Below are 23200 nucleotides of genomic sequence, written 5' to 3'. Positions count from 1 at the left end.
GCTCAGGTCATGATCCTGGAGTCCCGGGATCGAGTCCCGCATTGGGCTCCCTGCTCGGCAGGGAGTCTGCTTCTCCCTCTGACCCTCCTCCCTCTCATGCTCTCTGTCTCTCATTCTCTCTGTCTCAAATAAATAAATAAAATCTTTAAAAAAAAAAAAAGAAGTAAAAGTGTTTTTGGGTCGACCAGAAAAATGCCCCAGAGCCCAGGCTCCCAGAGCAATAAAGCTGGCATGCTTGAACCCCCAGCAGGGTCAAACAGGGACAACAGACCCCTTGGGGGCCAGAGAGAGGGATGTGGGGTGGGGAGCCCTTGACTCCTGCCCTAGCAGGCTCCTGACCCACGCTTACTCTGAATTTCCTCCTGCTCTGAAGAGTAATTGAAACCAGAAACGACTCCGGGCCAACAATGGCCCCTTGTTCCTGGCTCCTCACTCACTTTGTGCTCGGGCCTGACCACACCATGCCAAGCTGAGAGCTGCACCAAGGGGGAAGAGCCCAGAGCTGCTCAAGCCAGGGTTAAGGCAGGGAAATCTTGGCTGGCAGGTGGTGAGGGCCCTAACCTTGACCACCAGTCTACTTTGAGGTCAGTTCATCAAAGCTGGATCTGACTTCGTCAGCCTAAGAAAACAAATGTGGCCTCAGCCAGCCTAAGGCCCATACACAGGGGACTCTTGCAGGTGACGGCCTTTGGGGCGGGGGGCTGCTTGACAAGCTACACCTGGAGTCTCACAGGAAGGTGGAGGACAGTATACCTGGACCTGCCAGTTTGAGCAAAGGACTGTCATCGTTAGATGAGTATGGACTCTGTGCCGGCCCTGTGTCAAGGGCTTCATGGACTTTCACATTCAAGTCTCATGAGGACCCATTCTATAGGTGAGGAAACCGAGGCTCAGAAAGTAAAGTAACTCACTCTGTTCTCTCAACTAATGAATGGAGAAAGGTGGACTGACCCCCAGATCTGTTTGGCCTCAAAGGCCCATCGGCACTGATGAATCCAAATTCTCTTCTGTCTTCTTTCCTACATGGTGAGGTCCTGTTCATTCTTTGTATCCATGGCACAGTGCCCAACACTTAGACGGTGCTCAGCACGTAGGAATGCATGAATAAGCCGGTGACAGGATGAATGTGCACATCATAGTTCTGACTGGGACATTCTGTCTTTTGAGCCTCACAACAAGCTGGTGATGAAGGTGGAGTGGGGATAATTATCCCCATTTCACAGATAAAGAAACTGAGGCTCCCAGAGATCAAAGGACTCAGATGGTGATCTTCTGACCCCCTTCTGACCTGACTCCCTCCACACTCGATATATATAAACCATAACCAAGGGGAAAGCAGAAGAGATCTGAGGAAATATGGTCAAGGAGACAGGGATGCCTAACTTGGGGGAGAGAAAGCCAGGAGGCAACTGTTTTAACCCAAAGAAGCTAATAGTGACCAGTTGTGTCCTCTGCTCATGAAGCCCTGCTCTCCGGTGATAGCTGGAGACTGATGAGCAACTGGGTGAGGGTGGGGAACCTTGGGTTTGGAGAGAAGGAGGCTATGAAATCTCCATCCTCAAAGACCAGGCTTTTTCTCACTTAAAAGGAAGAAAGTCTAGAAAACAACCGAAACGTCCATTGGTGCATGAATGGATCAACAAAATGTTGATGAGTAACATACAGTGTTACTCAGCTTTAAGCAAGGAAATTCTGACACGTGCTACAGCGTGGATAAACCTCTAGGACATTATGCTAGGTGAAGTCACAGAAGGACAAATATTGTAGGATTCCTCTTCCATTATGTCCCTGGAATGGAATAGTCAAAATCATAGACAGAAAGTCTATGGTGGTTGCCTGGGGAATTACTGTTTTTTTGTTTTTTTTTTTAAAGTAAACTCTATGCCCGATGTGGGGTTTGAACTCAATACCCTGAAATCAAGAGTTGTGTGCTCTACCGACTGAGCCAGCCCGATGCCCCTGGAGAGTTACTGTTTAATGGATATGGTCAGTTAGGACGATGAGAAAGTTTTGGGGGGAAAAAAAAAGAGAAGAAAGAAAGAAAGTTCTGGAGATGGACGGTGGTGATGGTTGCACACAATGTGAATGTACTTAATGCCTCTGGATGGTACACCTATATTAAAGTGATACATCTTATAGTATGTATTTCTTACCACCGTTGAACAAAAAAGTAAGGATCTAGGGATGCCTGGGTGGCTCAGTCGGTTAAGTGGCTGCCTTCAGCTCAGGTCATGACCCCAGGGAACTGGGATCCAGCCCCGCATTGGACTCCCTGCTCTGCAGGGAGTCTGCTTCTCTCTCTGCCCCTCCTCCCACTCATTCTTTCTCTCTCTCAAATAAAATCTTTAAAAAAGGGGACTGGCCTTCATGACCTCCTCCTGAGTGTCATTTATAATAGTTCTGAACCCTCAACAAGCTTCCAAGAGGCCAGGTCAAGACTGTTACAGAAATCCCCCCTTTCCCCTTCAGACATGGGCTCTGAGCTTCAGAAGGGAGGAGGATGGAGGCGAGGCATCCCATTAGGCCTGAACTTTGCAATTGGGGGTGCAGGGCCCCGGGATGGCTAGAGTTTCCTTCCTGGCCTGGGACCCTGCCCCTTCCCACGCCAGAGTCTTGAGCACTCCCAAAGTGAAGCTGCCTCCTACTCTGGGGTATGTGAGGGGGACAAGGCCGAGGGTAGGGGTTGTCCCCAGGCTCGTGGCTGAACTGGGGAATGGCAGGGAGCAGGGGCATGGAGGGGTTCCTCTGGTTTAGGTGGCTTCTAGGTCTCAGACTCCTCTTTAGTCTGGTGTCAGTGGCAGGAACTGAGCTGTGGGGTCCTCAGGGAGAGCTCTCCCCTCTGGCCCAGCCAGTCAACAAGGGCTGGGCCCTGGGAATATGCTAATCAGCCAGTGGGTAGGTCCCAGTTGGGGATAGCACATCTAGAGCTGGGAGCAGCATGGTTGGAAATAGACTGGGATAAATATATGGGAGTCCCCTGGGGCCAGGGAGCCAAGGCAGACAAAGGGGGGGGTCTCCTGGCTGAGAGGTTCCCGGGCTAGGCGGGGGGCAGGGCGGCAAGAAGGAGGTGGGCAGTGGGGGTGGCCTGGATGGAGAATGTGGAGATACTGGCCCCTTGGGGGAGGAGGGAGGATGACAAAGGGAGGACTCCTGAGCCTAGAAGAGGAGAAACACATCCTGCTGGGGGCGGGGAGGGGAAGGAGGACTCCACTGAATTTGTAATGACAAAGGGCAGACCCCTGAGGGTCACAGACTGACTTTCAAGTCTGCCTCTGCCCCACCTAGGAGCATTTTCTTTTACTCATTTGTCCAGCAGCCAACCAAAGATCACCAACCTGGAACTGGGCTCCTGAATTTAGAACCCTTGCTCAACCACTGTGGCACGACACTTACCCTTTCTGGTCTCAGTTTCCTTCTCGCCCAAAACAAGATTGGATTAAATGGCCTCTAGGATTTCCTCTGGCCCTCTGACCCTACTGATCCTCTTCTTTCATTCATTCCATCAACCTACCTCTTACTTGTGTGACTCACAATTCCTCCTGCTCAGGGCAGGCAGGCTCCTTAATTTCCTGGGACACTCCCTGCACGTTCCTGCCTCCCTGCATGGCCATGAGGGCCCTTTCCCCTGAGTGCCCACCCTGCTCCTTTTTGCTGATCCAGAGCCTGCCCACCTTGCTAAAATAACACAGAGCCTTAAAATGGCAATTAATGGCTGGCCATTATGTAAAATGATTTTTATGAGGTATAAGAAGTACTTTTGATAATGTAACAAAAAAGGTCATTATAAAGACTACATACAGCCCTAGAAAAAAGGGAGGTTTATGATACTATTACGTGAAAATAGAAAAAATACAAAATACACACTTATGATTAAAACTATATAAAATTTCTATGCCTGAAGAAGGGAAAAGGCACAAAATCAAATGGCTGTTTCAGAGGAGTGGGAGTAGGAATAGTTAGTGATTATGTTTCAAGTCTCTTTACTATAATTGCCATTTTCCTTCTAATGTAAACATTGCATTTGGAATTTAAAAAACCCAGTGCTCTCAAATCCCTCTCCCTCCATCTCCTCCCAGGAGCCTCCCTAACTCCAGCCCATGATGATCTTGCCTTCTTTGAATTCCTCCTGCACACTTTTCCATCTTATTCTGTAGAGAACCATGGCCAATGGGAGAGCACCTCAGAGGACAAGGCCTGGGTCTGCTTCCAGCCCTGCTTCTGGTCCTGCTTCTAGCCCTGCTTCCGGTCCTGGTTCTGGTCCTAGTTCTAGTCCTGCTTCCAGTCCTGCTTCCCGCCCTGCTTCTAGTCCTGCTTCTGGTCCTGTTTCCAGTGCTGCTTCCGGTCCTGGTTCTGGTCCTAGTTCTAGTCCTGCTTCCAGTCCTGCTTCTGGCCCTGGTTCTGGTCCTGATTCTAGTCCTGCTTCCGGGCCTGGTTCCAGTCTTACTTCTGGTCCTGCTTCTGGTCTTGGTTCTAGTCTTACTTCCAGTCCTGTTTCCGGTTCTGCTTCGGTCCTGGTTCCAGTCTTACTTCCGGTCCTGGCTCCCTCCCCACAGGCTGCCTGGCCTTGGACAGGTTACTCACCCCTTTGGTGCCTCAGCTTTCTCATCTAATTGTGATCACTTTCCTCCCCCACAGCGCACGGGAGGACGCCCAAGATAACGGCTGTGAGCATCAGCCCAGTGCTGGACTCCCAGGAAGCTCTCGGGCATTGTCATCATCGTTACTGGCATCTTGTTGTGCTTTCTAGTGGCTTGGCCTGTCTTGATACACTTGTCTCATCCTGAAGCCAGGTGCCTATGGCCCTTGGAGTGGCCAGTGCGTGCTGGGTACACTGCAGAGGGAAGGTAGGTCTCCCTCCCCTGGCTCATTCCCGTGCATGCAGGCTCATTCTGCTGCCCTCCAGGTGCACCAGGCCGTAAATATTCCCCCCACCCCAGGGTAAGAGGACTCCAGACTAAAGAAGGCTCAGGCTCACTCACACCATAAAGTGGGATGCTGGGGTGGAACATCACCCTGCCTCTCTCTCCAGGCCGCTAGCCATGCCAGGGCCTTGTACCCAGGCTGAGAGAGTCCCTGACGGAGGCCTGGGGCATAGGCATACAACACAGGGGAGAGGGCATGGCTTCCCTGCAAACGGTCAGCAGAGGCAGCGGCCTCAGTGTCCTCATGGGGAGGATGTGATTGTCATTTTCCTTGCAGGGCCACGGTGAGGATCAGAGATGACGTTTGGGAATGTGCCTTCAAGAGACAAGTGCCGCACACACATGTTGCTGATTAATGCTGCCACTTGCCTGTCCCTAAGTGCGCCCCCCACCCCCAGCCTGCGGCTCCAGATTCCCTGCCCCCACTGCCACATCAGGCAAACCCAGAGAGAGACTCATTCTGGAGCAAACACCTGCAGCTCAGGAAATGGGGTCCCGTGCTGTTCTCTAGATGGGCTGAGTGACAAGGGGCTTAAATGGGGACAGAGGTGGGCCTTCTTCCCCCTGCCTCTCCTCCAGCCCACCCCAATGTTAGCAAGGATGGCGCCTACTGCAAGGCCACCTTACGCTCCATCCTCGGCGCCTGCTTTAGGGGAGCAGAACCACGTGCCAGAGGCTCGTGCCAATTCCCTTCCTTGGACACGTGGCAGAAAGGGAGGTGGGAGCAAGCTGTGGGAACAGACCGTTCCGTGGCTCCGGTGGGCCTGGCCACATGGGAATGGCTCAGTGCAGGCTTCCCACCCAGGCTGGTCATCCTCAGGGGCTCCGAGGCGCGTCGCAGGGCAAGCTGACTTCATGAGGGTCGGCACACCCCTCGCGGGACACCCCCATCCCTCTCTGACCCACAGGAAGGCAGGCAAGACGGCTCCACAGCTGAGGGCCAAGGGCTGCACCGGGGCTGCGCCCTGTGGAGGGCAGGGCTGGGAGCTTCGGAGTCCTCTGGAGAATGCGGGCCCTGAGCTGGCCACTCATGGCCCAGGTCAGCTGGCAGCAGGAAGGTCTGTGTTTCTTTTAATATCAACTCCCAGGCGTTTAACATTCCTCGAAGCTTAAACACAGAAACATTTTCCTTACCAGACTGTGCTTTCTGCTCTGCCAAACATAACCTGGCTTCCTCCCCTTCCCCCAAAGCCTCCATCTGCTCCTGCCTCCAAGATGTAATGATTTATGGTGTGTTTCCCCTGGGGCTTGTGCGGCTGACAGAAATGAGGAGGAGGGAAGCAATGGGGCTGGAAGTCCAGGTGGGGAACGGTGCCACGGGGCCCTGGCATCTGTGTTCTGGAGGAGTCAGGGCCCATGGTGCTCCCTGAGCGGGCTGCTAACTCGTCCATTCTATGGCCACCAGTGGCCCAGGGAGCATGGCAGTCACACGTTTCTTGGCCGGATATCCCCCCGGGGCTGGGCGGGCAGCACCCTTCCCTGCCTGGCCCTCTGGCCAGCCCAGGCATGTGGAGACAGGGCTCCCACTCCTCATCCCTGCAGGAAGTAGGGTCCCAGGACTGACTTTACAGACCTCTCTCATCTAAATGACGAAGGGCTGGCTTAGGGTTGCCTGGCAGAACCGTCTCCCTAGCGACAGTGCTCAAAAGAGCTGGTCCCGCAGCATTAGGAAGGGACGGGCACAGGAACAAGGGTGACACAAGGCAGATGGCTGGGCCCCCAGCAAATGATGCCATTCCCCTGTTCAAACACTCAGGTGAAACAGGTGGGGAGAGGAGGAGGCCCACACGGGTCCCCGAAGGGCACTACCACCAAGAACCCTGAGCCAAAAGCCAGATACCAAACTCCGCAGCCTCCACAGGGCATCAGAGAACAAACACTTCCTTCAAAAAAGTGCTGTTCAGCTCCCCTGACTCCCCCCACCCCCCAGCCAGATCACATCTGGACAACTGTTAAGAAGCTCAGAACACCGAAGGCTCATGGGCTCAGTCCCAGTGCCAGTTTCCCTTGATTTCAGGGTCACAGAATTCACCCCCAATGAGGCCACTTGTGTCCCAAGGACGAGGCCACACCTGTGTCAGATGGAGTGTGGATAGCTCCATGCTGAATGTCAGCCCCCCAGACCTGCATCCTCTTGATAGGTAAATGAAGAGTAGTCATCTTCAAAATTGGCAGAATGTTCCAGAGACACAGGCTACAAACAAGGGCTTCCAAGAAACACAGCCGAGGCATGTATACTTTTAACCTGACTCAGGACCTGGTTCTACCAATACCTTAAGTCAACGAACTCTCGGCTGAGTAAGGCCCAGCAGCCCTAGCAACAAGTCAGAGACCAGCCCCCAGCAAGCCAGCTGGATCCGAAGCCCTTCCAGTCCAGTGGCAAATGCTCAAGGCCTCACTCCTCCAACGCCAGACATTGCTAACCAAACAGAGCATTCATGGATATATCCTCAGAATCCTTCTTAACACAATGTTCCTGGGAAAAGCCCCCAGTAGACCAGAGCTGGGATGTGAAAACAAAGGTAGTCGTCATCCCTCCCATCCATCATGCAGGAGTGTGCATGATGCACCTGAACCAGCCACGGAAGATGGAGGAAGCAGCGCACATGGGCTTCTGGAGCTAGAATAAGACACCATCTCCAGCAGGAGAGAACCACCACCTTGGGGAACTTTTCTCAAACCAGTTTTGAACCCAAGTCACAAAAGGCCAAGCACCTTAACCAAGAAGGCAGGTGAGAAGGACTCCTTCCCAGTAGTACCACCTCCTGGCAGCTCCCAGAGGCCGGCCTTGGTGCCCCAGCTGCGTCTGGACCCTTACCTGGATCTGCCCTTTGCCCATGATCTTGTCCACAATCTCGTTGTTGTCCTTGTTGACCTTGGTCTTGTCATAGCACTTCTCGTAGCACAGGATCCTCAGGGACTGGGAGCCCTCCAGCTCAATCTCAAACTCCTGGGGAAAGACGGTACAACGATCCTGAACCTCCAAAGCTGAGACACAGAGTTTCCTGGTGAGTGTGGGCCCCAAGTTTGCAACGGTTAGAAGGGGGTGACAAAGGCCCAAGAGAAACACGTCATAAGGCATGGAGGAACTTCCTCCCTTGCTGGAGCCCCAGAGGCCTCTGAGTTGCTGGCATAGTGGAGTCTAGGCCTGAGCTGAAAACCCCACACCTAAATGAGCAGGGAGTGGAGGGCAGAGGGGTTAGGGAGACAGAATTCACCTAGCCAGCAGGCTCGGCCATCCCCAGTCAACAGCAAGTGAGCACAGGGAGTGGGGTGGGTACACTTGGTGACAAGCTCAGAGGTCCCTGCGGGGACGCCAGCCGCCTCCACTCACCTCATCCCACTTGGGCTCTGTCGTGTCCCGGAACACCCTGGTTTTGGCTTTGCTGACAAAATAGCCAAAGGAATCCACCTCCAGGGTACAGTACAGGTCTGCAGCGGGGACAGGCAGAGACACGCCGAGTGAGGCCCGAGGCTCGGGACCTCAGGAGGGAAAGGGGGATAAATGCCTCTGTCCCCCCAACATCCCTGCAGGACACCCTGCGTGTTCTCCTTCCCACAGCCCTACGTGCTCTGGCTCCTCCCCACTTCTCTGCCCTCTTCTCAGCTGGCTCTGCCCCCTCTGCCTCATTCACCGCCCTCCAGCTACACTGGCCTCCTCCCTCTGACCTGCCCCACTGCTCCCACCTGAGGGCCCTGTAAGGTCTTGCAGTCCCTCCATCCCTGGTCCTTGCCTGGCTGCCTCCTCACCACTGAAGCCTCAGGCCAAGTCTTCACTGGCCACGCTGGCTAAAGAAGTTTTGCTCTCCCCCTTCCCTTCTCCCACCGATCCCAGGTTCCTCAGCAGGGTGTCTGGCATCTGAGGTGGAAGTCTCTGGAGGGCATCTGGCCTCTGAGTGCTGAAAATCTGGAGTAACCCCTGCTCACTGTGACAACCAAAAATGCCCCCTGCATTCCAAAAGCTTGGTTTGCTGTTTTCTTCATAGCACTTGACTTTAACTCAAGTTCTCTTTTCTGCCTGGTTTCCCCTCACCACATCAACACCACACAGGTTCTTGTGGTGTTCTTAGCTCCTTAGTTCTTAGGTCCACTTGTGTTCTTAGCTCCCGGTGAGACCCAGCTGACGCGGCCACAGCCCTGGGTGGCCACCCCAGGTGCTCTGCAAACCCACACCCTCCTTCTGGGGCTCAGACCCTGACACCTGCCCCCCTCCACGGGAGGTGCCTTGAGGGTATCAGAGCCAATCCTCTGCAGTGTGGATCAAGGGGCAGAGGTCAGAGGGTGGACATCCATGCCCCTCCGAGGCCCCGTTAGAGGGCTCTCCTCAGTGAGAAGGGAGAGTGGATGGAGCAGCCCCTGAGCTGTCTCGGGCTGGGCAGGACACAGACCAGACAGAGCTGGGTATCAGGGCACTCTGGGAGGTGGGCACAGATTAACAGGCAAACAACACCAGAGGCCTTAAGCACCCAGGCCTCTGCCAGATCAGAGAGCAGGTCTGGGTGGCGGAGAGATGGAGGGCATGGGTGCCATCCCCATTTATTGATTTTTGTGTGAGTGAGCACTGTCAGGGGTTAGGGGAAAGTTCATGAGATAGAAGGAGGGCTTTGAGTCTGTCTGGGTTCAAATCCCAGCTCTGCACAAATCACTGAATCTTTCTGCCTTAGTGCTTTCATCTGTAAAGCAGGACTAACAATGGTGCCCACACCCCAGCCCTGACTGTGCAGATGGAATGAACGTATTAGGACAAAGAACCATGGTGGAAGATTCATGGGGCCTAAGCCCGCTGAGTCAGAGTGAACATGTGAACGGCGCTGGAGGCCGGTGGAGGGAGGAGGTGAGGACCATACGGAGGTCAGGAGAGATTTTTGTGGTAGCAGCTCACCTCATGACTAACCCCCCTGACCCAGTTTGGGAGGCAGAACACCTGCTCTGGGAGAGGGGGCCATGCCACCCCCACGGCTCTGCTCCCTGAGGCCCATCCCAGCCAACAGGGAGCAGGTAGGGAGGGTAAGGCATCTGGGCATGGTGGGCCATGGACTCAGGTATGTGGAATAGCCTTCTAGAACTTACCAACCAGGAATATTCCTAGGCAGTGCCCACTAGAAGGGGTTGTGTGTGTCTGGGGAGGGTCCAGGAGGCTGTCCTGTGTGTATGAGCAGCACGGCCTGAGTGGTAAGCACAGAGCTCCTGGCCATACTGAGAGAAACGCTGCTGTAAAGCGAAAGGGATGGGCTTTGGCAAATGGGAGTGATAACAGGGACCTGTTATGCCAGGAGGGATGCCAGGGGCATCAGAGCAGAAGATGCACTTGAAAAGGCTCTGAAACAGGCCAAGGCATCATCCACACGCTGGCCACGTTTGAGCTTTCTCCAGCACCTAGTAAGGTACCCAGGCACCCAGCAGTAAGGTACCCCATGAACTTCACAGTCAATGTTTGTCGAATGGCTGCTGGCGAGTCGATACCATGTTCTCTGCGTGGTGCAGTGCAGGTAGAGGGGCCCAGGGCAGACCTCGCCCCCCAGAGACAAAGAGGAGGGAGTGGGAAGGGGCAGGCGGAGAGAGGAGTCAGGAACCCCGGGTTTCTGGTGCTCTGTGAGGTTCAATCCCTTTATGTGTCTGTGACTCAGTTTTCTCATCTGGCAAATGGGAAGATAAATTCCTACGGGGGAAAATTAGATAAAAAAGTGTAATCGTATCTTGTCAGATGCTAAGAACTGCACGGATTTGGGAGACGGTGAAGAAGCAGAAGGAGGGAAATGTGCGGCCATGTGCTGGCAGAGCACATAACTCAGTCATCGCCAAGCCTGCTCTTAGGTCGGTATTAACAAGGGCGTTCGCTTTTTACGGAGAAAGAAGCTGAGGCTCCGAGAGGTTAAGAGATTTACCCGAGGTCACATAGCTTGTCACTGGCAGATGTGGGGTTAGAGTCCAGGATTTCAGATGCCCAGGAGTTGGGGAGGGCTTGGGGAAGACCAGACCTCAGAGACACAAGGCAGGAATGATCCTCCTGCCAAGAGGAGCTGGTTCCTGACCGTTGGGGGAATGGCCACCCACATGTCAGGGCACCTGGCAGGGCCCCAGCCTGGGCAGACCACAGCAGACTTGGTGGACCGTGGGAGGCCCCATGCAATGGGTTCATAGGGTCTTCCTGTGAAAGGATGAACCATGGCTCCCGCTCTTCCTAGGGTTGGGGGTCCGGGGCACTTACTGGCTGACTGCTTGAACCCCTTGGCAGAGTGGACGATGACATGGAGGAAGCCATAGAGTCCTGGAGACTCGTCGTCTGTAAGAGAGGAAAGCCCCCCGGGTAGGGGTTGGCGAGAGGCCGGCTTCAGCCCCTTCTCACCCCAGGCTCGCAGGAAGGCCAAAAGGGTGGGAGGACACAGTCTGAGCCTTGGTCTCGCAGCACCACCTGGTGGCTGGAGGAAGAAGTTTCCAGAGTCCTCTGCTTCCTGGAATGTGAGCTGGTGCCCCTTCTCCCTCCACTCAGCCTGGAAGGCCAATCCACACCTTCCCTACTGGGCCGGGGATTTCATACCATTCCCCCAGGGGCACTTTTCCTCCCCCTCTGAATCCTGCCTATCCCTTGGCTGTCCTCCTCAGTGTAGCCTTTCAAAGTGAAAATTAACCAATATATGTCTGCCTCCTTTTGGGACAGGAGGCAGATAACCCCATATGGGGAGGAGAGCCTGCCTTCAAAACCCCTTCCCAACACCCACGAGCAACCAGATTCTACCCATTCTGGACCAGCCCTGATCACAGTTCTCCGCAGCTCACAAACCTCCCATAGGCTCCTTGGCTTGAACAAACTCCTTTGCTTGGCATTCCAAGATCTGGTCCCTGGAAACTTCTGGCCTTATTTCTCATACGCTTCCAGCTACCCTTTCCCCCTCCACCACCACCATGCCCCATGCTTCGGTCTTCCGCTTCCATTATCTGACTACCTCATGAACATATTAACAGCATGATTCCAGGGCACGAGGGTGCCAGATTCTTCTCTCAAGCCAGAGGGGGCCAGGGAGGAGTTGGGACCATCTGGGAACTCAGTAGAGAACAACCCCTATTCAAGCTCTCTGTGTACCTGGCAACTGAGTTGTTACAACCATGTGTCTGGCTAGGTCCTTATGGAAGGTTCCAGCAATGCCCTGGGGGCTTGGGCCTGCTGATTAGACAACCTTGGGTTCCAGATCTTACCATCTTTATTGCTGGTGACGGGAATGTTGTGTACAGTCCTAAGTTTGAAACAGGATCCCGTGAGCACCTGGAGCTCCACACTGCTCAGGACAAAGGCCTGGAGATCTGTAGGAGGAGCCGAGAGAGGAAAATGTCATCACAGATCCACTAGGACCTGCTACTCTTCTCTGGGGGCTACTGCAGGAAACAAAGCTTAGCTCTAGGGGCAAAGCTTAGCTCACGGAAAGGGAGGGAAAGATTTGTAGGGACATGGGGACAGTCACAGGTGGCTTCCAACTGTGTGTGTGCAACACGGAGAGCAAGAGACAGACAGACAAGCCTGGGCTCTGGGCCCAGGCCTATCGCTGATTTATTCTGTGCCATATGCAACTCACTTAAATTCTTTGGGCCTCAAGTTAAAGTAACATGAGTTAAATGCCACCCGCCTTGGCACCTTACAGAGTGACCGTGAGGGCCGAAGAGAAGACCGTGGACATCAAAGTGCATGGAAACGCAAAAGGCCACTCTTGCCACGGACACCCTCAGAGCAGTGTGGAGGGGGGCGGGACTTTACCCTTCTTCTGTAGCTTCTGAATGGCTTCTCTCCACTCTGACCTCTCATAGTCCGAGGACAGTAGGAACAGGTAGCTCTGAAGAGAGGAGAAGAGAATTCAGTGGGGTGACCATGTGGCCAAGCACATCCCTGGCTCCTTCTTACCCAGGCGCTCAGAGGCTTGGCCAAGGTGGGAGCTGGGGAGAGCCTCCTTTCCGGGAAGTCCAGGCACCGGGGTGGCAGTGCCGGTAATGGCCAGCAGGGGGCACTGGCTCCACACCAGCAGGGAGAGGGAGTCCGGGGAAGGAGCTGGGGCAGCATCCTCGAGAACTGGGCCTGAGTCCCTGATTCCCCCAGATCATGGACAGGAGCCCTAGAGAACGAGCAGCCCTGGACTGAAGAAGGGGGCCGCCTCTGTCCCATCACCACCCCTTTCTGACCTTTCCATTCCGATTGTGGATCCGAAATGGGATCGTGGGGGAGTTGAGCAGCAGCAAGAACTCATTCTCAAACATCTTCTTTTTCAGGCGCTCGATGGCCCGGCTCTGTCCTTTGTTGGCTTTCTGTGGGGGCCGGAGGGCACAGGTGGTTTCCCTCACCCACTCCACTCCTCACTCGGCAGCTCTAAGCACAGCACTTCTTGTGCATTCATCGTGTCTTTTTCTTTTTTTATATTTTATGATGCTTTGACATCTCGGGGTGCCTAGCTGGCCAGGGAGAAGGCTACCCCTTCCCAGGGCAAGCTGACCCCTAAGCTGGTATATACGTTCCTGTGCACATACTTTTCATATACAAACCAACCAGGCCTGAGTTCATAGCCCCATTCACCAAGCCAATATTCCTCTGCCCGAAATAACCCAGGGCCAGGTAGCAGACAGCTAGGGACCACCCGATAGCCCAGAGTCTGCTGACATTTTTCAAACTCCCAGTCCTAAGCAGTTGCCTCTGCCCTGCTTTCCTTTCCTACAGGAAACACAATGCAGGCTCTGAGCCATGCTTTCCCCCTGTGCCTTCAGCATCCTGACCAAACCTGGTGCTTCCCCTGTGGCCCTGTGTAGGATGATGCACCCCTTCCTCTTGGAAACGGCATTAGCCTAAGTGTGTCATCACTCAGTCACTTCTATAAATCAGATCCTGGGTACCATCAAAATACCTGCTTAAAAACCTCAGACACCTTTCAGCAAAAAGGCCTAAATGCTGGCCTGGCACAAGGGGCCTCCCAAGGCTGGGGCTGGCCTCCGTGCCCAGCCAACTATCCTAACATGCCCCACCCTGCACCCTCCACCTCAGCTGCACCGTATTACTCCTTGTTCTGAAACAAACCCTTAGGTCTCAACCCATGTCCCCCTTCTCCAATTTTTCAAGTTTATATTTTGTGAAAGATCCCTTCCCTTTTAGTAACTGCTATTATGCTTCAAGTTTCAGTTCCAGCGCCAACTTCAAGCTCCTCGATTAGAATTCATCTCTACTGCATTTTTTTTACCTACTAGACTAGCAAAATGGTAACAAGTGCTCACAGCCAGTGTTGTGACAGTGTGGGGGAACACTGACTCTCTCACGCTGCTGGGGTGACAGCGTGGGGGAACAGTGACGCTCTCACTCCTGGTGCGGGGGGGTATATAATTGGACACGACCTTTCCAGAAGTAAATCTGGCAATTAGAGCAAGCCCTCTGCCCCAGCCATCCCACCTGTAGGAAAGCTACCAGAGAGAAATAGGAACACAGTCAGGTTTACTGCAGTCTTGCCTGTTAAGAGTAAAGAACCAGAAACAATCTAAATATCTTGTACATCATTGTGCAGTGAAGTGACAGAATAGGACGCAGCTGTTAGAAAGAATCTGATAGATCCAAAGAACTCTAAAATGCACCATTAAGTGAAAAGCTTAAGTTGCAAAATGGCACATATAGTCTAATCTCATTAAAACAAAACAAAAAAGTACACACCAGTATAAGCATAGAAGAGTCTAGAAGAATACACGTCAAACTGTTAACAATGGGGGGTGGGTGATAATCTGTAACACTCTGTATGCTTTGGTATTATATTTCTTGTGATAACAAGCCAGTGTTAGGTTGGTGATGAGAACAAAAATAAGCTTTAAAAAAGTATTATTAAAAAAAATCAATCACTGCTTCTTCTGTGACTCAGAGAACAACAATGTGCCTCCCCGGTGACCCTCCTCACATCGTGTCACATGCTGAGGTCAGTCATGGGCAAGATAAGGGACTCCTTGAGGTGTATGGCACACCCCTGCAGTGAGCAGCCAATGGAGCCCAGGAACTGTGGACTGGACTGAGCAGAAGGCCATGTGTGCACACCTGGGGCAGGAGGGAGGGGACGAAGTCCACCAGCAACCAGGACCGGGAGAAACAGGGAGGCAGGATGCCCCGGGGTGGGGTTGGTAGAGCTGGGGAGACAGGTTCCATTAAAAGCAGGGTGGGGTGACGCCAGTCAGGAGGAGGACACCTGCGCCCCTCTGGGCAGATGTGCCCCCAGGGAGACCCTCAGTCCTCGGTCATCCCCCTGCCCCAGACACCCTTGGGGTCATTCCTGTGGTCTTCCTCTCCTTCAAAGAGGGATGTCTAAGCTGAAAGGATTCTTAGAAGCCATCTGGTCGTGGATTCCCCAACAACTGCTTATAAAGCATCTACTATGTGCCGAGTCCTAGGGACATAGAACTGAGGAAAACAGCATGGTCACTAGAGTTCAAATTCAAGTGGGGAAAAGAGAAAGTGGACTGTGCAATTACAATTCAGGACCAATAACGCAAAGAAAGAGCGGACCCCAGGACTGGAAAGCAGGGCGCCCAACCCAGACGCAGTGGGTACATAGCAGGGAAGGCTCCCAGGGAGGTGAGGCCTAAGCTGAGCCCTTTGTGACATGCGTGGGGAAGCCACCTCCTCGGGGGGCTTTCCTCTAGCCACTGTTTTCAAATATATGAATTTAAGGCTATACATTTTCCTCTAAAGAGTGCTTTGGCCACACCTACGGGTTTTGATATGATTGCTCTCATTTTCATGCAGTTCTAAATAGTCTGTAGTTTCCATTAGGATTTCCTCTTTACCTTGCAAGTTTTAATTTTCAAGGCATATACTTAACTATATTCTAGTTGTTGATTTCTGATTTCGTTGCACTGTGGTCTGTGAACATAACCAGTATGCTATCAATTTTTTTTAGGGGTGGCTGGCTGGCTCAGTTAGTAGAGCGTGTGACTCTTGATCTCAGGGTCATGAGTTCAAGCCCCACGTTTGGTAGAGCTTATTTTAAAAAAAAAAATTACCAAAGAAGTGTTTTTTAAACTTCCAATTTCCTTTTCAGCTTAATACATGATAAATGTGTGTAAATATTGCCTATGGGCACAAGCTTCTGTGCATTTTTAGATCGAGCAGGAACATGTTAACTGTATTATTCAAAGCCCCTCTCCCCTTATTTGCCTAGTTGATCTGTCAGCTTCTGAGAGGCCCCTCAAGCTCCTTCTCTTGCACTCATCCTGCTTTTCCTTAAGAAGGCCTTCTTCTCTTGCTTTCCTTTTCTGTGGTGCTTGACATACACTAGGAAGCTCCCTGTGACTAACCCTACTAAATTCTGAACACGGACTTCTTGGCCCTCCTTCCATCTGCTTAGTGCTAATGTGCCACCGCCACTCTTTCCCCGAGCATGTACTTGAGGCCTCCTACGCCTACGTCCTGTCTCCCTTATCAGACTCTCAAGCCTAACACCTTCCCCTCCTTCTGCCATCCTGCCACACCTGGTTCAAACGGCCCCAAGGGAAAGGGCCACCCCACCCCCCATCTCAGCTCAGATACCAGGCTCTACTCACCTCCTTCTGGATTTCACTCTTGAGGGCAGAGATCTTCATTTTCATGTCCTCCAGCTCGTGGTCTGGGAAGGGATGCACCTGGGGGCTGGCCTCAGACTCCTCGGGGGATGGAAACACTAGGTCGGCCAGGGGGATGTACCATTTGCAGTCATATTGCTGGTGCTTCCTGCAAACAAGCCAGAGAGAGACATGAGCGAGAGAGAACTTGGCTCTTCAAGCCTGAACTGCCAGAACCAGAAGAACACCTGAGAGGGATTTTTAAAAGAACTTGTCACAGGCAAAAATGATCCGTGTCCTTGAGGAGTCTGATCGGGAAACCCACATGTGGAGAAATGACAGTCAGGGTCTAGAGTCAAGTGGCAGTGAGGGCTCTGGACCTTGGCCTTGCCAATCTTCAGGCCCAGCAGGACTGATGTTTTTAAACACTCCAAACCTCTAACACTTTCCTATTCCCCATCCCATGCTCTCCCCTCCCCCTAGCTGATCTATACTTAGCTCATAGTCATTGTCCTTTGGGATGGAGATGGAATACACATGTTATTTTTAACCCTGATCAATAGAGGTCACGTGGGGGTACTGGGTGGAAGATTATAAAGCCACATCCAAGCCCGGTGGGTACTAGTGCCGTGGTTCGCTAGTAATGTCTGTCACGGGCAGAGGACTAAAGGCATAGATGTGTTTGCTCATTATGACTGCCATCTGTGCTCTAGAACGATCTCATTTGTGATCTAGTTCCAGGGAGTCCCCTCCTTTACTGAAGCGCATACTAACCTCTCCTTCCCTCACCTCCCCCAGGACGTGGGTTCGCCCCTCTCACGCTGGCCTCTTAGTGCTGAGGTGAGCATGAGGCTTGTCCCCCCGGTCAGTGTACTTGGCACACGATAGTCGATAAGGAAATGGAGGTGGAACAATGCGGGAATGAGTACCGCATGATCCACGGAGGTGGAAAGCAGCACTCAGGTCTGACTACGGTTCAGATCCCATCTTCTCTACCTCTAGTCATGCGACCTTGGGCAACTGATTTAACTTTTCTAAGTCTTTCCTCTCCTCTGTGAGTTTTGGGGAAGACTGGAAATCATAGAGTCAAAGCATTTGTCATGGCATCTGGAATGGTGTAAGCACTCAGTAATGACAGCAGATTTAATGAATATTCACAGAATCGCAGCTAGCAAAAATTTAGAGATGTCTAATAAAAGGAGAGTGCTTAAGTAAATTATGGCATATCCACTTGTAACATCACGCAGGAAAGTAAAAGGATGATTACAAAGATTAGGCAGAGCCTGGGAAAATGCTTATGACGTGAAATGGAAAAAGCAGAGACCAAAATTGGGCATTCACTCTGATTACAAGTACATGAAAAAACATAAGAACGTTTAAAAAAACTGGAAGGAAATATAGCAGCAGGAGACCGATGCTTATGTTCAGGTGGGTGATGGGTTTTTCCCCCTGTAATTTGGTTATATTATCTTTATAATTAAAAACATGATTTATTTTTAGAAAAAGGATATGTAGTAAAATGAAATTAATTAATCGATTTTTTAAAAGGAAAAACTAAATGCCGATTGCCCCCCGTGCTGGGAGGCTCCTCAGGGGGCAGAGTCTAGCTCCCTCCCACCCCGCCCCCTGGACTCACCCTGCGGATGTCTTCTTGAGCTTGGCACACAGTAGGACATCTGTAAAGAGGAAGACGTGCCGCAGCTTCCGGGAGCTCTCCGACACTTCCACCAGGAAGCCGTCCTTCACCAGCTGCCGCGTCTGAGGGAGATGGCACACCCACCCCCACCTGCTCAGGGAGAGTCAGCCCAGGGCCCAGCCTGCACTGGGGGCATCATCCAGCTGGGAGGGGCTGCAGGGAGGGGCCGTGGCACCTGGTGCTTAAGGTCACACAAACACGGACTTTCTGGTTGTAATCTTGGGCAAGTTCCCTGACCTCTCTGAGTCTCAGTCTTACCATCTGTAAAATGGGGATAATGATGGCTGCCCTGTAATGTCAGATTCATCAAGATGATATATGTAAAAGAGCCCAATGCCTGGCACATAATATGTGATCAATTAATGGTAGATTTAAGGGTGCCTGGGTGGCTCAGTCGGTTAAGCGTCTGCCTTCGGCTCAGGTCATGATCCCAGGGTCCTGGGATCGAGCCCCGCATCGGGCTCCCTGCTCAGCAGGGGAGTCTGCTTCTCCCTCTCCCTCTGCCCCCGCTCCTGTACTCTCTCTTCCTCATTCTGTCTCTCAAATAATTAAATAAAATCTAAAATAGTAACAATAAAAAAAATTTAAAAAACGGTAGCTTTCTATTTTCCTGCAGCGGTCAACAGCTCTCACCTGGATAGACCCTAGTCCAGAATGACTTGGTTCCTCCACGCTGGGCCATGAACACCGCCCCCACCCACCCTGGGGAATCCCCCCAACCCTGCCTAAGAAGTTGATCTTGTTTCAGTTCAACCTTGACCCATAGGCCCTCTCGGTCTGTTTCAGCGGCCTCTGAGTGGATTCTACAGCTGCCCTCAGGTGGATGGGAGACACGGGCTACCTTTGGTGGGGCTGTAGCAGCTCCTGGAGGACCCTGCAGCCATCTCTAACCTGGGTCCTGGATGGGTAAGAGCATTCTGCTCCATGCAGAACCTCCAGAGTTTCTGCCCTGACACCCTCACAGCCAGCAGGCTTCTCGGGGGCTGTCACGATCCGTGTCAGCCTTCCCTGTATTATATGTCTTGTGACCTACATATGCTGCAATATGTAGGTGAGCATGGTGGAAGTATCCAGTTAACATGATCTGAAACTGACAGTGCTCTAAACCCTTCGGAGATCTTTCAGATATCCTCGAGTCAAACAAACCAGTGACATTCCAGGGCTTGCCAACCAGGGCTGGGAGTTGGATATGGGGACAGCTCTCTGTGCCCCATTCGTCATGCTCCAGACCCCGTCCCTCATTACTTCCCTCCCAGGAGACACTGGAGGCTCATAAATGTAATAAAGGAGCATAAACCCAGCCAGTCTTCACTCCTAAATGCCACTTAATTACCTCTCCTGGACAGGAAGCACTGTATAAGTGCCAGGCTGCTGACCCATGTGAGTAACTGTCCCTCCAATTCTTCAAATCGCTTCCCCTCTCTGAGGTACCCCCACCCTTCCACCAAGAAGGGCCCCCAAGGAACTGGAGCTGCTGTACCACATCTGCACCTGGGACATTCCAGCAACCTGGCAGCCTTAGCCACCTCCCGTTCCAGCCTTTCTTACTGTTGGGCTCACTCCCTAGCTCTTACCCCACCTGTTCATGCAGGCTCAGAGCTCCTGCTCTCAGATTCCCTGAGCTCCCTCAGGCTGAGCCATTATTATCTTCCAGGGGACCCTGAGGGCATCATACCGCCCACAGTGGGGGTTTGCATTCAATAATGCCATAGCCACAGCCCCTGGTTTCCCTGGTTTGGGGGACAATGCACGAGGCCTGCAGACAGATAACCTCAGCTAAAGAATTCAGTTCCAACACGTATGGCCAAGAGACCTTGTGTCAGATCTGCAGAGACTCTAGGCCTCAGTGGATTATGTGAAGATTAACGGGACACTGAACGTAAAGCTCCCAGGGCCTGAAGACCTTCTCTTGGCTGGGCACGGGAGATGAGGGTTGGAGAGGCACCGAGGACGGGACAGTGGTGCCCATCTGAGCAGGAGAGCAGGGATGGGTGATGTGGCCTGCTGCGCCCTTCTCAGCCTGGGTGAGAGGCGGGTCTGGGTCCTGAGCTCACCTCCCCCTTGGGAGTTGTGACCGCGGTCCGTCGGGGGTCAATGTCCTCATTGATGCTGGACAGGAAGTTCTGGGAGATGCGGAGGGCATCCTGGAGCAGCGGGTAGTCTGGGTGGTCCACAGGTGTGTGCTTCAGCAGGTCCTGGGAAGGGGTGGGGTGGTGAGTTGGGGGCAGCAGTTCTGGGCTCAATGAGAAGACAGTGGGGACTCAATCTTCACCAGAGGAATTCCAAGGCGGGGCACTAAGGGACCCATGCTCTAATCTGGTCATCTCTGTGAAATCTGAACTCAAGGGGCGCCTGGGTGGCTCAGTCGGTTAAGCGTCTGCCTTCAGCTCAGGTCATGGTCCCAGGGTCCTGGGATCGAGCCCCACATCGGGCTCCCTGCTCCGTGGGGAAGCCTGCTTCTCCCTCTCCCACTCCCCCTGCTTGTGTTTCCTCTCTCGCTGTCAAATGAGTAAATAAATAATCTTTAAAAAATAAAAATTTAAAAAAAGAAATCTGAACTCAAAAGCAGGGGTGAGGGTGAGGGTAGTGGTGCCCCTTTATTACTACTGAGTCATTACTCTTCCCCTGGCGGAGGGAGCCAGGTGGGGTCTCATCTCCCCAGGCAGCTGGGAGAGACACCACTCCACCCACCCACACAGCTACTCCAAGGACCCTGGAGACCATGAGTCTCCACGGCAGCATCTGGCCAAATGTGTGTCGAGCTTCACAGCCAAGCTACACTGGGGCCCTGGCCCCCCAGCATGGTTACCGAGGCCAGGGAGGTGCAGTCAGGGCCCAGGGCCACTCTGCCCAGCTCCCCGAGTGGGCGGTTCTCAGTGACTCCAGTGCCCCCACCCTGGGCTCAGTCTCCCACTGAACTCCCAGCCCCGCTCTGGCCATTCAGGGGCTGACACTTACATGGAGGACCAGGGTGCTCCTGGTGACGCGGTCAATGGGCTTGTAGAGCAGAGCTGTTGGCAAAGGCAGGGAGAAGGACACAGGACAGATGAAATACAGGGAGCAGCTTGACACCTCAGAGATGAGCCTCATCTCTCCACCTGCCTCACTGCCCCCGCACTGGGATGCCCAGGTGCAGGCAGCCACAGATCCGTTCTTCCCCAGGGCGGGCCGGACGGCACCCACATGCAGATATGCAGCACTGGCAGCCCAGGTCCCCTCTCGCCTGCCTCATCTCATCTCCCACCAGACGGGACTTCTCGAAGGGCCATACCACAGGCCTCTCCTTGTCTGACCAGGTTCAGAGCGGATGAAGATGCTCCTCCGTACCCTTAGCCCTGCATCATACAGCTATACCTCGCCTCACCCCACAGAGCTCTGGCACACTTTGGTCACGCCTGGCACCCCAGAATGCGGGAAGGAGACATGACGCTTTTCCAGGGAAGGTGGCTCCCGCACACCCAATCATTCTTATACTCCTCTGGCCCAAGGCCTGGCATCGCCAGCTGGGACCCACAGGCTTTGTTCTGACTCACACGGGCGACCTCATCTCCACGAGAAGACCCCCCTCCATGCCGTCAAACTCCCCAACAAAACAGGACAAGCTGAGGGCTAGGGAGGCAGGCCAGCTCTTCACACAAAGCCTCTGCTCTCAAGCAAGTGGCAGCTGAGGGAGCAAAGATTTCCCGAAGGTATTCAGGTGGGGCCTCTGGGAGTGCTGAAGAGGCTGGGGAAAAAAAAAAAGCAGACTCAGGAGGGGGGGGCCCATTCCCCACATCCCTTGGCCAACCAGGACAGCAAAGGAGGACTGCTGGGGTTCAGTGGGGACAGGTGGAGCAGCAACTGGCTGACCACACTTCCAAACAAAGCTTCCTGCAAGCAGCTGTGCCTTGCCCCTCCAGACATAGGTGATTCAGCCTCGGTCCTACCCCTGGATGCCTCTGTCCGTGGGGTCGTGACCTCCATTCTCCTGCCACAGGGGCAGGAAGAGGCAGGATGCTGGTTGTGACAGTCGCAGAGCTGACACTCATGCCCTAGCCAGTCCCCAAACCAAAGAGTCCCCTGAAGCCCTAGATATAAATACCCCATGCATTGCTAAGCAGACACTTTGGGGAACGATCTGCTGGCTCCGGAGAAGATAGAGTCTCAGTGGTATGCCATGAGCCTTATCTGCAGTCTTTGCTTGGCTGCCCTTTAGAATCACTGGGGGAGCTCTTAAAAGAAACAGCTGCCTGTCCCCCTCTCCCCACCTCATCAACTAAATCCCAATCTCTGCTGGGTGGAACCTGGGTATCAGCATTTTTAAAAAGCTTCTTTGCAGATTCTGATATGTAGCCATGGTTGAAAACCACTGCCTTATGCCAACACACTTCCCATGACTTATCTGTAGCCCCTTCTTAACGTGACAATTGCTAGAGACCCTCCCCATGGTCTATGGGAGCTCAAAGGAACAGGACCAGCCTTGGGGTATATCCTGGGGCAGTGAGGGTAGAGCCCAGGGCGTGGGGGAGGGGGCCCGTACTGACATTATTTAGAGCACCCACCTGTGGCTTAGCTCATGTTCAGGGGGAAATCACACCCGAGAACCCCAAAGACCCAGGAGAAAGTGCAAGTTCAGCAGGCTCCTTCCAGGGTAGGCCCCGGAGTTCCAGCTCAGGGCAAAGCTGATACTGCAGTGTCAGCTCCCTCTGTCCCTCTCTCAAGTCCCACGAGGAAGAGGTTTCTGACTAAGCTCAGCGGTCTGCACAAATGGTGGGTAGGGTTTCAGACGGGTTACTGATACGCCTGCGGTCACCTCGAGTCTACCTGACTGGGGATGTGGAATGAGAGCCCACGTTGGGGGAGAACAGCTAGGAGGAAAGGTAGGGGGGAGGGGAACTCAGGGAGAGGGCTCTGGGGCCACAGTCAGATAGGCAGGGAAGAAGGGGAGGAAGAGCCACCCCAATTGTTCCTTCGGGTCCCCCGGACAACGCAGGGTGAGGAGCCCACCCTTCCCCCTTCATCTGTCCCACGGCTCCAGCAGTCCGGGCTGCTTCCTGCCCCC

General features: G+C 53.3%; 1 protein-coding gene across 3 annotated transcripts in view; it reads right to left on the bottom strand.

Moving 5' to 3' along the window:
- Positions 1 to 23200, bottom strand: part of ABR (ABR activator of RhoGEF and GTPase) — a 173788-nt gene that overhangs the window by 30071 nt on the left and 120517 nt on the right. For all 3 annotated transcript variants that reach the window (XM_006734527.3, XM_081806070.1, XM_006734528.3), the window contains 10 exons: positions 21118 to 21170; positions 20214 to 20354; positions 18100 to 18221; positions 16467 to 16632; positions 13089 to 13211; positions 12670 to 12745; positions 12117 to 12221; positions 11131 to 11205; positions 8257 to 8354; positions 7741 to 7872 (listed from right to left, as the gene is read on the bottom strand). In XM_006734527.3, the coding sequence (XP_006734590.2) occupies positions 7741 to 7872; positions 8257 to 8354; positions 11131 to 11205; positions 12117 to 12221; positions 12670 to 12745; positions 13089 to 13211; positions 16467 to 16632; positions 18100 to 18221; positions 20214 to 20354; positions 21118 to 21170 (1091 nt within the window). The remainder of the gene's footprint in view (positions 1 to 7740; positions 7873 to 8256; positions 8355 to 11130; positions 11206 to 12116; positions 12222 to 12669; positions 12746 to 13088; positions 13212 to 16466; positions 16633 to 18099; positions 18222 to 20213; positions 20355 to 21117; positions 21171 to 23200) is intronic.

This window comes from Leptonychotes weddellii, chromosome 15 (genome assembly GCF_054177405.1).
Source record: "Leptonychotes weddellii isolate Sample4059 chromosome 15, ASM5417740v2, whole genome shotgun sequence".
Lineage (NCBI taxonomy): Eukaryota > Metazoa > Chordata > Mammalia > Carnivora > Phocidae > Leptonychotes > Leptonychotes weddellii.
This window is presented reverse-complemented; position numbering and strand designations above follow the sequence as displayed.